This window comes from Procambarus clarkii, chromosome 54 (assembly GCF_040958095.1).
Source record: "Procambarus clarkii isolate CNS0578487 chromosome 54, FALCON_Pclarkii_2.0, whole genome shotgun sequence".
In the NCBI taxonomy this organism is placed as follows: domain Eukaryota; kingdom Metazoa; phylum Arthropoda; class Malacostraca; order Decapoda; family Cambaridae; genus Procambarus; species Procambarus clarkii.
In genome coordinates, this window is record NC_091203.1 from 3,141,495 (window position 1) to 3,158,521 (window position 17,027).

The 17,027-nt window shown below is 44.7% G+C and overlaps 2 protein-coding genes across 3 annotated transcripts in view; one reads left to right on the forward strand and one right to left on the reverse strand.

Annotated features, from left to right (window-relative positions):
- The window catches only part of LOC138352506 (nicotinamide phosphoribosyltransferase-like), a 49,480-nt gene extending 40,173 nt beyond the window's left edge, over positions 1-9,307 (forward strand). The window contains exons 2-4 of one of the 2 annotated variants that reach the window (XM_069305006.1): positions 7,844-7,914; positions 8,530-8,692; positions 9,156-9,307. In XM_069305006.1, coding sequence (XP_069161107.1) covers positions 7,844-7,914; positions 8,530-8,692; positions 9,156-9,299 — 378 coding nt within the window. In that variant the 3' untranslated portion in view covers positions 9,300-9,307. Of the gene's footprint in view, positions 1-7,843; positions 7,915-8,529; positions 8,950-9,155 lie in introns of those variants that run through there. The other variant, XM_069305007.1, reaches the window with a different exon arrangement.
- Positions 9,308-13,447: 4,140 nt separating this feature from the next.
- The window catches only part of LOC138352592 (GRIP and coiled-coil domain-containing protein-like), a 7,418-nt gene continuing 3,838 nt past the window's right edge, over positions 13,448-17,027 (reverse strand). The window contains exon 5 of the mRNA XM_069305082.1: positions 13,448-13,578. Coding sequence (XP_069161183.1) covers positions 13,448-13,578 — 131 coding nt within the window. The remainder of the gene's footprint in view (positions 13,579-17,027) is intronic.

The following is a 17,027-nucleotide window of genomic DNA, read 5'->3' on the forward strand; positions in this document are numbered from 1 at the left end:
AACACGATCAAACATCGGTAGCTAATCTAACAAACGATTAAACAGGTTGATGATTGGCTGCTTGCTCGTTGCAGGGTGCGGTCACGGCGTTGGCGCTCTCTCAGTTGTTGGCTGACGTCTAGTGCGAGCAGGTCGCTGTTGTTGGTGTGTGGTGTGCCGGCTAGCCTGTGGTGGCGGCTGGCGTTATGGCGTCGTCGGTGACACGGATTCGGAGGGTGGATTCCGCAGGATTGGAGTTCTCGGCGGCTGCTGATTGGGCGTTGGTGGAAGTGACGCTTTTGGATGTTTTCCAGGTGGACCTGCACACTGTTTACGGCCTTGAGAAGATCTCTGACAAGCGTGTGGTGGTCAAGTTCTCTGCCCCTGGTCCATACCAGCGTTTTCTGAGTGATTTTGCTGGGCGTTCTCATCTGCTCCCGGGCTCTGCTGGTACTGTGGAAGTGTCGGACCGGTGTGTGGCGCCGACGTTTGTCAGCGTCCATGGGGTTCCCTTGGACTTTCCCGAGGAGGTCCTTCGCACCTGCTTCTCTCGGTACGGTACTGTGTTCACTCACCGTGTAACCTGCCTCCGCTCAGGCCGCCTGTTGCTGCCATGGAGACAGGTACGTATGTGGAAGCTGCTCCATCGTGTGTGGGTGGGAGTGGCGATCCTGTGGGCCCCTCGTGTGGGGTTGCTCCTTCGTCTGGTGGCCGTCCATCCGACGTGGTTGCTGCTGCCCCGGAGGCGCTGCGGTCCTCTCGTGGCTCTAGAGGGCCTTCCCCGGTCGCGACGTCGGACCAGCCCCGTCGTAAGTGGGAGGCACGGGCGCGTTCCTCTGACAAAGGTCCTCCCGTTAAGCGAGGGGGGTCTACGGCTGGAGCTGCTGTGGCGTGCGCCCCTCCTCCTCCTCCCTCTGGTGGCCTGCTGCGGTCTGTTGCACCCGAGGCCCCCTCTGGGGGCAATGACGCCCCAGAAGCAGTTGTGGTTGATCAGTGGGTGGTGTCCCCTGGTGCGGAAGGTCCTGGACGGGATGCGCTGACGTTGAAGTTTACAAAGTCTATGAAGAGTGCGGGCGCCGACGTTCCTGTGAGGCCCTCCTCTGCAGGGTTGCCAGATGGTGCGCCTACTGTTCCTACTGCCTCCCATGTGGGGGGCTCTGCTCCACCTTCTACGGGGGCTGTGGGGTTGGTGGGGTACTCATTGCCTTCCTGATGGCGCCCTCTCTGACTTGTGCGACGCTGAATGTGCGTGGATTGCGTGACTTGGCTGTGCAGATGGGCTTGGTGGCTGTGCTTCGTGAGCAACGTGTAGATGTAGCCTTTATTCAGGAGCATAATGTGCGTGACTTGCGTGCTTTGTCTGGGTTCACTGATGATTTTCATGAAGTGCTTAATCCGCCGAGGATGTCCTTTGTGGGCACGCTGATGCTGTTCTCCCGGAGGGCGTCCATTTCCATGCTTCACACGGAAATGGATGAAGACGGCCGGGTGTTGTTCGCTCGTGTGCGGTACCTCTGGATGGAGATTCCCATATTGACTGTGTATGCTCCTTCTGGCACAGCGCGTCGCAAGGAGAGGGAGGAGTTTTTCCAGGGTGGGCTGTTACACTTCTTGCGTCATGACACAAGGGACATGGTCTTTGGGGGCGATTTTAATTGTGTCACTCTCGCACGGGATTGCAATAGTGCGCATCCGCAGAATGTTTCTCGGGCGTTGGTCTCCACCTTACAGAGTTGTGGGTTTTGTGACGCTGCTCTCATGTTTGGGGGCGTTTTGGAATTCACCTTTGCTGCGCGAGGGGCGTGTTCCAGGCTGGATCGTTTTTATGTTCATGGGCGGGAGGGCTCTGTTTTTGCGTTTCGTACGGTTCCTGTTGCCTTTTCTGATCATTGTTTGGTTGTGGTGTGTGTTGCTGTTCGTAGTCAGGTTCGTGTGGGGAGGGATTGGTGGAAGTTGAATTGTCAGTTGTTGCATCGTCCTTGGGTGCATGAGGCGTTTCGTGGGTGGTGGGTGGGGCTTGTTGCTCGCAAGTGCGAGTTTTCGTCTGTGTTGGACTGGTGGGAGTGGTGCAAGGTGGAATGCAAGTCCTTTTTTGTTGTGGTTGCGAGGCGTGAGGCGGCGGGGCGGTTTGGTTTGTTGCGCTTTCTTCAGGCGCGTTTGACTCGGTTGTATATGTTGCTAAATGGTGGGGCTGATTGTTTTGATGCTATTTCTGTGTGTAAGGAGCGCATTTGTGGTTTGCGGGAAGAGTTGGCTGAAGGGGTTCGGGTGCGGGCTCGTGTTGACGAGCGTGTGTCTGGTGAACGGCTTTCACCTTTTCTTTTGCGGAAGGAGAAAGCCCTTCGGGACTCGGTTCTTCTCACCGGTCTCCAGCGTCCGGACGGTTCTGTTTTGTCTAACACGGATGGGGTCCTGTTGTATGTGCAGCAGGAATTGGGAGCGCTGTATGGGGAGGTAGGGGTGGATGAGGATTTGGCTGCTTCCTTTTTGCATCACTGCTCACCTGGTTTGTCGGCTGCGGGTTGTTCCGCTTTAGTGAGAGACGTGTCGTTGGCTGAGCTTTGGGATGTAGTGCGGTCTTTCCGTTCCAGCAGAGTGCCTGGCTCGGATGGGCTCTCTGTGGAATTTTATGTGACTTTCTGGGATGTGATTGGGGAGGTTTTTTTGGAGGTGGTGCGATTTTGTTTCCTGACCTGTTCCTTACCCGCATCCCATTATGATGGGGTTGTGAGGTTGCTTCCGAAGCCAGGTGATTTGCGTTTTCTGTCGAATTGGAGGCCGATCACCCTGTTAAATGTTGATTATAAGGTTGTCTCGAAGTTGCTGGCAGGTCGGTGATGGGATGTTATTGGTTCTGTGGTTTCGGTTGAGCAATTTTGTGGCATTCCAGGTAGGTCTTTGCTTCAGTGCAATGTTCTTTTACATGATGTGCTTCTGTGTGCCTCTGAGCTTCGCCTACCTGCGGCGATGCTCAGCTTAGATTGGTCGAAAGCATTCGACCGTGTGTCGATGGGCTTTGTGCTGCAGGCTATGGGGAGGTTCGGGTTTCCTCCGTTGTTTCTTTCTTGGGTTCGTATGTTGTATGCCCAATGTCATAGTCGTGTGTGCATTAATGGTTTTTTTAGTGCCCCTTTGCCGTTCGCCGTTCGGTGCGGCAGGGGTGTCCCTTATCTATGCTCCTTTATGTTCTTTTTCAGGAGCCTTTGTTTCGTGCGGTTTAGTCATGTTGTTTGGTGGTTCCTCCAAGGCTGCCTGCTGGTCTCTGTTTACCGATCTGTGGCGACCGATGGCTCTGTGGTTGTGGTTCAGGACCTTGTTTGGCGTTTTGAGCTGGCCACTGGGGCCCTTGTTAATAGGGATAAGTCCTGTCTGATGGGGCTGGGGAGCTGGACCTCCCGTTCGGTGTGGGCGGGGTCGTGGTTTCCAGTGGTCAGGTCGCTTCGGGTTCTTGGAATTACTTGGTTTAGCTCGTATGACCAATCCTTGGAGTGGAATTGGGATGCAGTGTCTCGGTCGGTTGAGGTGACGGTTGGTTTGTTATCCTCGCGTCCGTTGACGGTTTATCAGCGGGCGATTGTTGTTACTAGCAAAGTTCTTTCGAGGGTGTGGTTTTTGGCTCAGTGCTTCCCCCTGGATCGGCGGCGTGCTCATAGGTTAGAGTGCAGAGTCTATCGGTATGTGTGGTGTGGGAAGTATCATCCGGTTCGTCGCTCATCCATGATTTTGCGGGTGGAGGAGGGGGGTGTTGGCATCCCTGATGTTTTTACCAAGGCATTGGCTTTGTTTTGGGTATCATTGCGTCAGTATTTGGGGATGGGTGGGGGCCTCGGTGCGCTTGGGATCTATTTCTGTTCAATTCGGTTTAGCTATTTGCTTGAGTGAGGGGGGCTGGGTGTGAGGTCGCCTTTTGTACACCTGCTGTGTATTCGTGGGCAGTTGGAATTCTGCGGAAGCTCTGTCGTGTTCCTGGGTTTTTGTCCCTGTCGTGTCGGGGGGTTTATGGGTTCTCCTTCGTCGTGTGAGCCATCGGGTTGAGGGTTTGTTTCCATGCTGGGATTGGGGGGGGATTTGGTCGGTCTTGGGTGGGCGGCGTTTGGCTCCGCAACAACGGGAGTTTCTCTTTCGTATGCTGCATGAGTCCTTGCCGTCGAATGATCGTTTGTGTATGCTTGGGTTGCGTTCTTCCGCGACGTGTGCACATTGCGGATTGGTTGAGACGCAGTTGCATGTCTTTTATTTTTGTGAGAGAGTACAGGGTTTAGTTGCTTGGTTGCATGATGTGATTGCAGTGTTCTGTGGGCCCGGGTTTCGGGGGGATGTTTTACGGTTCCTGTTTTTTCGTTTCCTCAGGGCTCCAGCCGGCTTCGGAACACTCTGAGTGTCTTGATTGAGGATTGCGTGTTTTGCGTGTGGGTTGGGCGTTTGGAGGGCTACGGGGTTCGCTGGATTCTGGGTTTTCTGCGGGGGCGTTTGCGTTTCACATGGTGGTGGTTGCGGCGTGCTTTTCCGGTGAGGTTTGCTGATTGGTTCACCGACGCGTATGTTCAGGGTGATGCTTTGGGGTTGGTGGGGGGTCGGGGATTTGATTAGTGTATTGGTGTGGTGTCGGTGGATTTGGGGGGAGGGCTTGTTGGGTCATTTGGGCGTTTGGGTTGTGTGTATTCCGCCTGCCCCCTGAGGGCTTCCTCGGCAGTGCGCTGTGCTTTGTGTTGCTCCTTGTGTGTGTGTCCTTGTTGTTTGGGTTTGTGTGTGTTTTGTGTTCCTTTGCCGGATCCTGCGTGTTCCGCTGTTTTTTTGTGTGTGTGTGTGCGCTTGGCTGTGGTTCTAGACCTTGTTTCCCAGTTCCCGTGCGTTCTGGTGTGTCTTCCTGTTTGTTTGTGTGGGCGTTTTGTTGCGTCCAACTCCTGTGTGCGCAGGTCCTTGTGTTGTGGTGTGTATGTGTGTGTCTTTTCATTTGTTCCACCGGTTCCTGCGTGCTCCGGTGCTGTGCTCCTGTTTATGTGGGCTTCTGCCTTGTGTGTGTGGCCCTTTTGGGTACTTTTATCCGTCATGCTTCATGTAATTTTTCCCTTGTGTTATTTTGATTTATTTTATTTTAATTTATTTTCTTTTTTCTTTGTGCCGCTGGCTTATTATGTGTAGCTGCTCTGTGTGAGCCTTTGTGTTTTCTGTGTTACTCATGTGGATCTTGTGTTATGCATGATTGGATTTCTTTATGTTGTATTCTTGTACAAAAAAGAAAAAAAAGAAAGAAAAAGTCTTCATGCTCTTGCATTTGTTCTGTATAATGTTTGTTGTCTTAAGAGTTCTTTGTGTTCTTTACTGTGTACTTTGTCAGGCTTTGTATCTTTTTTATTGTGTATATTGTACTTTTATAAATAAAAAAAAAAACTTCTCCTTCAAGCATATTCTCCCAACTTAAATATCCTATTTCAGCTCAATGGCTCAATGAAATTACTACCTAATATATAAATATGCTCACTATGATCGCTGGGCACACGATCAAACATCGGTAGCTAATCTAACAAACGATTAAACAGGTTTATCGCCGGCATCTATGACTTGGGGACGCTCAGGCCCTGGTCCTCAACAATGGCACTCACACAGGCCACCCACAAAAATCGCTATAGGACTGCTTCACAAGGCTTCTTCTAGTCCTGATTTGAGTGCATGGAGTCGGCCAGCAGGCTCCACAGCAGAAACGCCTGCTTGCTTTATTCCTCTTGAAGGCATACGCACAATTAGAGTTCCACAAAGACGCGACCAACACACTTCCAGGCCGCCTCTAATTATTAAAGTCACAGAGAAATGGTGTATGAAGTTCCCTTACAGCTTTCTCACACTTAAAATCAAATAGCCTTCACTTCAACACCAACACAGGGCACTCTATCCTTCCTTCTCCCAGGAGATCACTACGTACAAACCATCTCTGACGAGGGCTGTAGCTCAAGCAAGGTCACGACGTCCTGCTAGCATCAAGCCAAGTCACCAAAGCATCGACATCTCATTTCATGTCACTTATTTGAATGCTCATTCTCTGCTAGTATTCTTAAATTATTCACTGACGTTTATTATATTATTTATTATATACATTTTTCCTCTGACCTCTCAATCAGGTCCCGAAGGCAGAATAACGCTCAATGGGGTGGACTTGTTCCACCCAGGCTACTTGGGGTCATAACACTAGACAAACTGAATGAATGGTTCAACAAATGGCTACTAAAGTTCAACTAGAGTAAATGTAAGGCAATGAAACTAGGCGGTGGAAACAGGAGGACAGACACAAGATACCAAATGGGAGAAGAAGTCCTTCATTAAACGGACAGAAAGAAAGCTCTAGGAGTTGACATCCCACCAAACGTGTCTCCTGAAGCTCACATAAAAAACATTGGCGGCGTATGCAAGGCTGACTAACATCAGAATTGCCTTCAGGAACCTGTGTAAGGAATCATTCAGAACCTTGTATACCACATATGTAAGACCAATCCCAAAGTATGCGGTCCTAGCATGGAACCCGAACCGTGTCAAGCAAAAGAAGAAGCTGGAAAATGTTCAGATGTATTGCCACTAGGCTAATCCCAGAACTAAGAGGCATGAGTTACGAGGAAAGGCTGCGAGAAACACACGTCACGACTCTAGAAGACAGAATAGTAAGGGGAGACATGACGACTACCTACACAATTCTCTGAGGAATTGACAAGGTAGATAATTAAAATCTATTTTACACAGGGGGTATGCGAACAAGGGGACACAGGTGGAAACTGAGTACCCAAATGAGCCAAAGGGACGTTAGAAAGAACTTTTTCAGTGTCAGAGTAGTTAACAGATGGAATGCATTAAGCACTGATGTGGTGGAAGCAGACTCCATACTCAGTTTCAAATGTAGATATGATAGAGCCCAGTTGGCTCAGAAATCTGTACACCAGTTGATTGACAATTGAGAAGCGGGACCAAAAAGCCAGAGCTCAACCCCCGCAAGAACAACTAGGTGAGTACAGCTAGAGACCCGGGCATCACCGGGAACCCCTTCTAGTATTATACATAACAGTGACAGACCTATTATAACATTGTTGATAGAGAAACATTTAAATTGGACCTTTATGCTAGATAGTCATATAAATATATATATGCCATAGGGTTCAACTCTCCTGTTCTAGGATTACGTAAGCAATACTAATGCGCAACAAAATAATCATCCATGCTGAGTTACCAGTAAAACAATAGTCTCATGCTTGTTAACACTTGAAGTCCGCAATCCACTCTGCATCACTACTATGTGCAATTCTTAAAATATTAAAAAATAAATGATTTCAAATTTCTTCTTTTGTAAAGAGTTAAAATATTTAAAAAAAACTATTTAAAGATTTTCTTGGATATGTAACATCTCAAAATAAATTTTAATATCGATATCAGTTCCTACAATTTGGATAAGGGCTTATACCTTAATTTTACGTTTTCTATTCTAGTAGAATTCAGAGAAAAAAAATGGTCTTAATTTTAATATTTTTATTTTTTGAGTGTGATGGTGCTACATTTTAAAACAATCTTATAATTAATGAATTTCTTATGTATAATAAATAATTCATTTATTAAATAATAAAACAACAGATGTAAAATCATTGTATTTATTGGAATTTATAAGCAAAGCAGAATTTTCTTGCATTTCTATAGTGAAGAAATCATATGATGCATGCCGAACTTAGCCCGGATGAAATAAAATACATCATATAACATAAGCCGTGGTCTAAGGGTGCCCTGTGAACATCGGTGCCAGACTTTAGTCATGTGTGATGCTTAACACTTGATTATTTTGCAGTTCCACATTAAATATTCCTGGTACTGAGACATCTGATCTTCCCTACAGTCGTCTCACTACAAGCTCTACCCTCCTGGCACTACCACACTCTACGCTTATTTCGAGTCCAGAGGCGGCAGGTGAGTACCAGTCCTTTCATAACTATCTGTAGCGTGGCAAGTGCTTGTGAGAGATAAATTGTGTCAGTGGTGAAAGAAACATATGCTATTGGAACAGGTTCTAATTACAGAACAATTAGGTGCTAGTGATGACACGAAGGAAGTGAATTATCTGTCAGGGTCATGTATAGGCGAGTAATTTGCTAGAAGCATATGTAAGCGAATAATCTGTTTGGAGCATGTATAAATGAATACTCCTTCATGGACATACATTATTGAAGAATCTGCTGGGATCACGTATAACAATAATCTGCCCTTATGTAAAAGCGAATTACTTTGGTATATGTAAGCCAATGATATGTCTGGGAAAACTGGGCAAATGTTGTGGGGTGTGTCGTCGTTGTTCCTCACCCCTGCAGTGGGCGGCGGTGGAAAGTTTACAGTCACTACCTACAGTAAGTAAACTTGGCATATTTGGCTAATCTTGAGCTAGTTACACATAATTTGATTTTATTATTAAACACGCTACGCCAATGGGCGGCAGTAAAAATTTACAATCATGTACAAGTTTTACCTAAATCCGAGAGTAAGCAAACTTGCTCCTACAAATTTCTATGGCATAACTTGGTCCGGCAGGTTCCCGTACACAGTGTTCTTCGGGCTGCAGTACATATTGAAACGATGGCTGTGTGGGCCAGTGGTGACACGAGCCATGGTGGAGGAAGCCAAGGAGGTCATCAACGCTGTCTTCAAGAGGGATGATGTCTTCAACGAAGAGGGCTGGAACTATCTGGTTGAGGTATAGCGATGACAGATAATTAGTTTTGTCGGTATTAAGCAGTAGATTGAAGCATCGTCATTCTCAACGCCAATATGCAACTCTTAGCTTGTTCCAGTAGTGAGGCAAAAATAATGTTTCTTTGTATATCACTCTAATTCTGGACAAAATTTAATATATAGTAATTCTACCAAGCAGCATAACAAGCATGCTGTTATAGTATAAATACTAGTCTTCTTTATTTTGGATAACTTTGTGATATTAAATATTAAACTCTTTTCCTAAATACTTTTTCCACCCAGCTGTTGTTTCCTAGCATATAATTCTCGTTTTCCAAATATCGTTTTTACCATACAAAACATCCTCTCCCTTCTTCAACATCCCATGGCGCTTGCCTCTGTTGTGCGTACCCATGGCACCTACCTCCATCGTGTGTCCAAATGGTGCCTCCTTCACTGTGCGTGCCATGGATCCCCTTCACCAGCATCACGGGGGTCGCCTGCCCCTGCGAGTGAAGGCTGTACCTGAGGGCACAGTTGTGCCCACAAAGAACGTCCTCTTTACTGTGGAGAATACCGACCCAGCTGTTCCCTGGGTCACCAGCTTCTTTGAAGTAAGTACGAGATAATAACCCAGGGCCAGATGTCCCAAGCCGGTCGCCTCTACACTTATGAGACTTGTTCCTCTTGCATTAATGGTATAGATGGCTTTGTAAATTGTTTACTACTTACCGACTAAGCCACCACGATCGAGATAAGTCCATATCTCGCAAGTGCTCAGTGAATCCCGGCCACGGTGCTAGCAAGCTTTGTTACATTATTATGGGTACACAATTTGTCTTCTGCTCAATCAAATAATTATTTCATGCTTTCAAATCCTGCTGCAATGTGTAGTATGTAGCCTCGCTTCATATCATAGGAAAGCACGCAACTGCTGTGCAGTCCATATTGAGTACTGATGTTGGGACACCCAGGGCTGAAGTGATTTTCCAGTTTGGCCTACATTTTTGAAACCACAGTCTTAGCAAGGGATCGCATATACACATCCTGCTGAGGTACTAGGAGAGTTCTTAATTAAAAAGAATTTTACTGTATTATTGTGTGTAAAGGCTAAATTGACATTAAAAATCTTAAAAGTCTGGGAGAGATTAGTAAAACTCTATAAAGTACCGCAGCACAAGTGCGTTCTCTAATTCCCGACTAGACATAGGTTTGAGATTATAAAAGGTTTGCTTTGCTTGGGGGAATGAAGTGTCTAGGACTGATTTAGGATATTGTAATTTTGTCCCAATTCCATATATTTTGGTCACTTCGTCATCAATAAATTTAGGGCTGCAAACATGCAGGGATCTCAAAAACATGGAGGAAACACGGAATATTTAATTTATTATATTAACTTTAATATGGCGACTGGAATGATATTGTACATAGAAGTACACGTTAGTAGCCTTTCTGTGAACATTGAACTTGAACGATCCTATAGATCATGATGTCCCAAATGGGTAAGGCCCCTATTTGCCTCTTTCTCGGTGGCAAATATAATAGTGGAGAAAAGAAAATTGAGTTGATCCAGAAACTCCAGAGGATCACGATTGGTAGGCCATAAACACAAAATATCATCCACATATCTAAACCACACAGTATGAATGGGCAAAATCCTAATCAAAATCTTTTCGAAAAGATTTACATATAGGTTACTCAAAACAGGGAATAAGGGCCATACCAAAGGTCTGTAAGAAATGTTTTCAATTCAAACAAAAGTAATTGTCTTTAATATAATGTTTTTTTGTTATTTTTAGTTATATATACAAGAGCCTTTTCAGTACACAGAGAGTAATCACACTAACTTGACTGCATCAATGAGAAAATCCGTAAGAGCCATAAAGAAGGTTCTTTATGGACCGATCCGCTGGATGTTCCCAGCGCATTCTTTTTACAATCCTTTTACCATGTCATGGTCTAGTCGTCTAGAGCGTGTGCCTGGGAACACCCAGGCATACGCATAGGTTCGAACCCTCATTACGGCTCCTACAGATTTTTTCACTTCTTTTATTCTTGTAAGGCCACTAGCTTACATAGCATTTTGGCCGGTTCTTAATCTTAGTTTTCCCTGGAATACGACCTGTCAAATCGTTTAACAACCAGCTGTCAATGTAATCAATCAGAGCTTTAATATAACAATGTGCTTTAATATACCTACTTATCTCTCTCATCTCATTTTTCTCTTGTAATGTATCTTTATCATTTATCAATTCTGATTGAAATTACCTACTTAAAATTATCTGCTAGATTAAGGACCTGCCCGAAACGCTGTGCGTAATAGTGGCTTTACAAGAATGTAAATACTGTACTATCCAATGTATTCTCACAAACCCAATGTACCTTCTTGTATATATATAAATAAATAAATAAAATAAATAAATAAGATACCTATTCACTGCTGGGTGAACAGAGACTACAGTTAAGGACTGGCACTTAGTCAATCCTTTCCGGCCAGGATACGAACTCAGGCTAAAGCGCTTGAGAAGCACCGGGAGAGTGTTTTACCACTGTGCCATGGGGACTACTTCAATTACATAATTTTACAATGGTATTTGTGGACATACTCAAGTTGCATTTGGGTATTTCATCTCTCATGAGTGACTCTAAGTCATCAACAGGTACTTTAATAAACAAGGCCGTCACATCAATGCTCATCAGATTAAAATCATAATTTATATTCATATTAACTTGTATGGCTATTTGATATGTGGATTATAAATTGAACCAAAAAGCAATGAAAGAATTTCGACAAGCCTCTTGGAAAGTTTGTATGACACAAAGCCAACAGAACAAATCATAGGCTTTGCTGGTTAATCGTTTTGTGTTTTGGCGAGACCGTACATAATAATACATAAATCATTGTCTTAGAGACAGGGTGCCAGGTTATACATATAGTACATGTTAGGCTTATATTAAGGTCCACCCCTATCCCCCCCCCCCTCAGGGTCAAATTAATGGTCCCCCCCCCCAGGATGCAATCCCACAACAAGCTGACTAACTCCTGGGTAACTATTTACTGCTAGTTGGACAGGGCATGAGATGAAAGGAATTGCGACCAACTATTTCTGTGGGAGAACTGCTCCGGCTGTCGTGGGATATGGTTGTTCCGTCCCGCCACTGCAGTTGTTGTCAACCCGGCTGGGAGTTTATTTTTCTACCACAGACGTGGCCACACATTTACAATGCTAACCAGCATATATACATTTTCTTCTGTCCTGCGTGGACAGGGTTAGAGATGTGTTAAGCATTGATTCAGTTGTACAATTCAGTTGATTCAGTTTAACAGAGGTTCAGGGATTTATTGAACAATCAACCACAGAAGGTGATTCGGTGCTTTTATAGTCCTAAGCTAGCCTACATACGTAAATACGTAGATACACAGATTTACATATGCCCGGCCTAAATAAAGTGTTCGATGTGTCTTTTACATAGTGTCATTAATGTGCATTTACAAAGGTGAAATGTAATTCTGATCAGCTTCCATATATACTTTATTCACATACATATACATACACACACACATATACATACAAATATATGTATGTATATACACCCTGTATATTTGTATATACATAAACATATACAGGGTGGCCTGGTAGCCTGGTGAATAGCGCGCAGGACTCGTAATTCTGTGGCGCGGGTTCGATTCCCGCACCAGGCAGAAACAAATGGGCAAAGTTTCTTTCACCCTGAATGCCCCTGTTACCTAGCAGTAAATAGGTACCTGGGAGTTAGTCAGCTGTCACGGGCTGCTTCCTGGGGGATGTGCGTGTGTGGTGTGGGGGAAAAAAGTAGTTAGAAAACAGTTGATTGCCAGTTGAGAGGCGGGCCGAAAGAGCAAAGCTCAACTCCCGCAAACACAACTAGGTGAATACATATACATATATACATACATAAATACACACTTATGCATTCACATACATTTGTCTCTTTTACTCTGACAGAGTGAGATAGCTGATACAGAAACTAGTGTGCAATTAAGCACTTAATCACTGAAGGTGATTAAGGTGCATTTACAAGCTCAGGTTATATAGTTACATCACATACATACATTGTATAATTGATGCATTACATGGTCAATCTTGGGTACAAGTCCAATATATCATCAAGTGTTCCAGTACTCATATAGTAATTACGGAGTTCAGCATACCTTAGCCCAGGAAGGCGAAAGTCAGTGTATATGGGACATTTTACAATATAATGTTCAAGAGAGTGTGCATGTTTCCTCTTTCACAAAGTTTATACATTGTGTAGTCGTCATTTGGGTTTTGAGAAAGCTGCCAGATACGTCTATATCCCAGGCGTATTCTGGCAACTATAACATCTCGATGCCGAGTTCTTGCTCTGTTAGTCCCATAAGAACATAAGAACAAAGGTAATTGCAGAAGGCTTATTTGCCCATTCGAGGCAGCTCCTATTTATATATGAGAATGTCTCTTCACGATATCTATCATAATATTTAATGTTGCAACTTTCAGGTCTTTGTGAATTTGTTAGGTTGGTGAGATCTTCATTAGATATTTGTTTAAGTATTCTCTTTGTCACTGCTAATGAAACACCTATATCAATTTCTACCACTGGTTTTCTATAGGCTGTCTTTGCAAGCATATCAACAGTGTCATGCCTTGAGATGCCAACATGTGATGTTATCCATAGGAATTTAATTTCAAATCTGTTTTCTATAGCAACTAAAACATTCATTCGAATACCACTGACTATTTTCTGGGTGTCACTACTATGTGCGTTCAATGCCAGGAGTACACTCTGCGAGTCCACTGCCTTTGTCTTTTAAAAATTCAGTGGCAAGGTGTACGCCTGCAAAATCGGTTTGAGTTGTACTTGCCCAGTCATTGACGCGCTTCATTGCTGTATGTACGAGAGAAGATTGTTCAAATATATTACATGCACATCCGGTATATCGTCCACCTTCTTCTACAGAGCCGTCGGTATAGCACTGATACACATCGTTACCCATACTCTGAGTACTCTCAGTGAAGCTTTTCAGTGTTAACTGTTTTAATAATGTAGAGTGCACACAATCTTTCTTGGACGCATTTACAAAATCAACTAATAGATCCCAGTTATCCCATGGAGTAATTGGTTAATCATTAACTGAGTTGGGTACATATTTAATATTTTGATGGAGTTGGCTACCTTGTAGAACCAAGATACATAAACAGACTTCGTTCTTCTTCTATAGACCTCACGTGAGTGCAGCATAATAGAAAGTTTAGCTTGAAACTTCATGTGTTGCCTAGATCTACTCAATGCCTTCACGCCGAAAACTATGCTAATAGACAAAATTCTCTCACTTATGGTAGGTAATTTTAACTCTGCTCTCGTATTAACTATTCTCGAGGACTTTGGAGCCCCAAGGATGAGACTCATAGCTTCATTTTGCAAGGCTTCAAGAGATTTCAGCTCTTTGTCTGTATACAGTGTGAGATGTAGAGCATTGTAGTCAATCACAGAGCGTATAAATGATACATAAAACATTCTAGCAAGTCTCACGTTAATTCCATGATTGATACCAACAAGGACCCGCAAGGGCTTTAATCTCTCCCAGAGTCTCTTCTTGAGAGAAGAAAGGTACCCAGGGTCGTTATTGGGGACACCAAGGTATCTGTAAGACTCGCAGTTCTCAAGTGCTCGCCCATCTATATGATAATTGGTGGGTGGAATACCACACGGAATGAGGGCACGAGTTTTCTGTACAGAGATAATGAGGCCACATTCCTCACCTCTAGTAGCAAAAGCATCGAGCAGACCTTGCATTCTAGGCTCGGAGGCAGCCTGTAAACATATATCATCAGCATAACAAATGACAGTGTCTTCATTATTAGTTGGTAGATGTTTAATAAGTTTATGCATCAGAACGTTGAACAACAAGGGGATGAGGACCCTCCTTGTGGAGTTCCCAGTTCAAAGTATTTGCTCTCTGTGCTTTTAACACCATTAAACAAAACATATGCTGTTCGATTAGACAAATAGCCCTTTATCCATTTCAGTAATTTTCCTTGTATTCCCAGCTCAGCAAGCTGTTCTAATATGATTTCTCTGTTTGCTGTATCAAAAGCTGCTGCTAGGTCGATGAAGACTGCTTGAGGGAAAGCTTCAATATGAGCGAAGTATTCAGCAAAACAGTGTTGTGTACTGAGCCCAGGCATAAATCCAAACAGTTGGGGTGACAAGTGCCCCTGTATATGATACATGAGTCGGTTAAGAACAATGCGTTCAAGCACTTTACAAACACACGATGTTAGAGATATGGGTCTATAATTATCTGAGTGTGGTTTGGGGATAGGAAAAATGACACTCATCGTCCAAGCATCAGGTAATACTCCTTCACTTAAACTCAATCTGAAGAACACTAAAAGTGGATTACCTGGTACTTGTGAGACTAATCTCAGTAAACTGAAAGTAATACCGTCCTCTCCAGGAGCAATTGATTTTCCCATCTTTAGTGCATGATTTAATTTCCATTCAGTTACATCATTAAGGTCCGACACGTCGATAGCTGTACAGGCAAGATTGATGGTTCGATGTCTGTTTGGGCGTGTGTCATCAAGTTTGTGCTGTATGTTAATTGAGAGTGAGTCGTAGCTTGATGTTAGTGCCCATTAATCAAGGAGGATGTTTGCTTGTTCTAGTGGGCTGTGGTGCAGTGGTTTGGTTGGGTTGCTTCAAGAGATTTTTCGTATCTTTCCCCAAACTTCAACAAGTGTTGTTTGCTCATTTATACTTTGCAGGAACTCTTCCCAATGTTTATTACATATAACGTTGCTCATGTCTCTCACCTCTCTATTTGCGACCAGAAATGCATGAAAGTCACCTTGTGCTTTGGTTCGTTTGTATGTATCTCCAAGTTGCTTTACAAATACGGGCTCGAGGACCCACTTGGGTGGTGGTAGGTGTTGTTCACGTCTGCTAGGCATACGGTCTGTTCCCCAACACACCCATGTGTCGTAGTAGGCAGTAATCGTATCAATGAGATCTCTGGAGAAGGCTTGTACATTCGTTATTGTGTAATCTTGATACCATTTTGAAATACAATTCATAAAATGGTTGTGCAAACCACATGCAATATTCATTTTCCGTCTCTGATGTTCATTAGGTACATCACACTGTACCTCATAGGAAGCAGAAACTGTATAGTGGTCATTAACCAAGTGAGTTACCAACGAACATTCCATCCTATCTTGCACAAGGTTTCTACCCATTACATAATCAAGTCTGCCTCCCAATAAATGAGTTTGGGTATCCGTAGTATACACAGTTAAACTGTTGTCATAAACATATTTTATAAATTTGCATCCATTATCGTTGTTAGTAATGTCTCCCAGCGTAATATGTCTAGCATTAAAATCTTCCATGTATATTGTCCCATGATTGTCTAGATCTGGGAGCAATGTTACATTGAGTTTCTGACTTGTGGCATATACGTTGAGGAATGAGAAGTGGCCTGCTGCAGTTTGTAAATGAAGCTGATGGTACTGTGTTTGAGCATTGTGTGACGTGCTCACAAGAGTTGCGGTAAATCATCACTGATGTATGTTAATAGGCCTGTGGCATTACGGTTAGTATAGGATGCATACCCTCTGATCTTTAGTGGGGTTTTGTTTATCATATGAGGACCTGAGTATTGCTACTGACGTGGCTTGTGTCCCATGTTTCTGCTGAGGGGCCCCTGGGGCTGTGACGGTCTGCAATCATGGGGGGGCCTGTGGCCCCTGCCATCAGGCAGGCCTCCATTGGCCTGGAGTTCTCTGGGATTGCTTCGTACCACGCGGTGGAGGTGGTGTTGATTGATATGCTCCATGTCCCTACGGAGTCTGTGTGTGGGGTGCAGCTGCGTGCCGGACGGCGGGCGATTGTCAAGTTCGGCTCCCCGCTGATTTATCAAGATCTCATCACGTGCTATGATGGGCGCTCATTCACTCTTCCTGGAGACGGTGGGTCGGTGACTCTCTCTGACCGTTGTGGAGCCACGACGTATGTTGCAGTGCATGGGATGCCTTTTGAGTTCCCTGAGGATCTTCTTCGTCGGTACTTTGCCCGGTTTGGGCGGATCCTACATGTAAGGATGAATGCTGTCCCTACCAGGAGATGGAAGGGGGTCCTGTGTGGGACTCGCACACTCGCCATGCGCCTCAGGGATCCTGTACCGTACTCCATCATGCTGTTGGGGTTTGTGTTTTTCACGCGGGACAACCTCGGACATGTTTCAGGTGCGGCCTATCGAGTCACCTGGTCCCGGGGTGTGAGGAGCGCGGGGTCACCCCTGTTAACCTCTTCCGGGAGGAGGATTTTTCCCC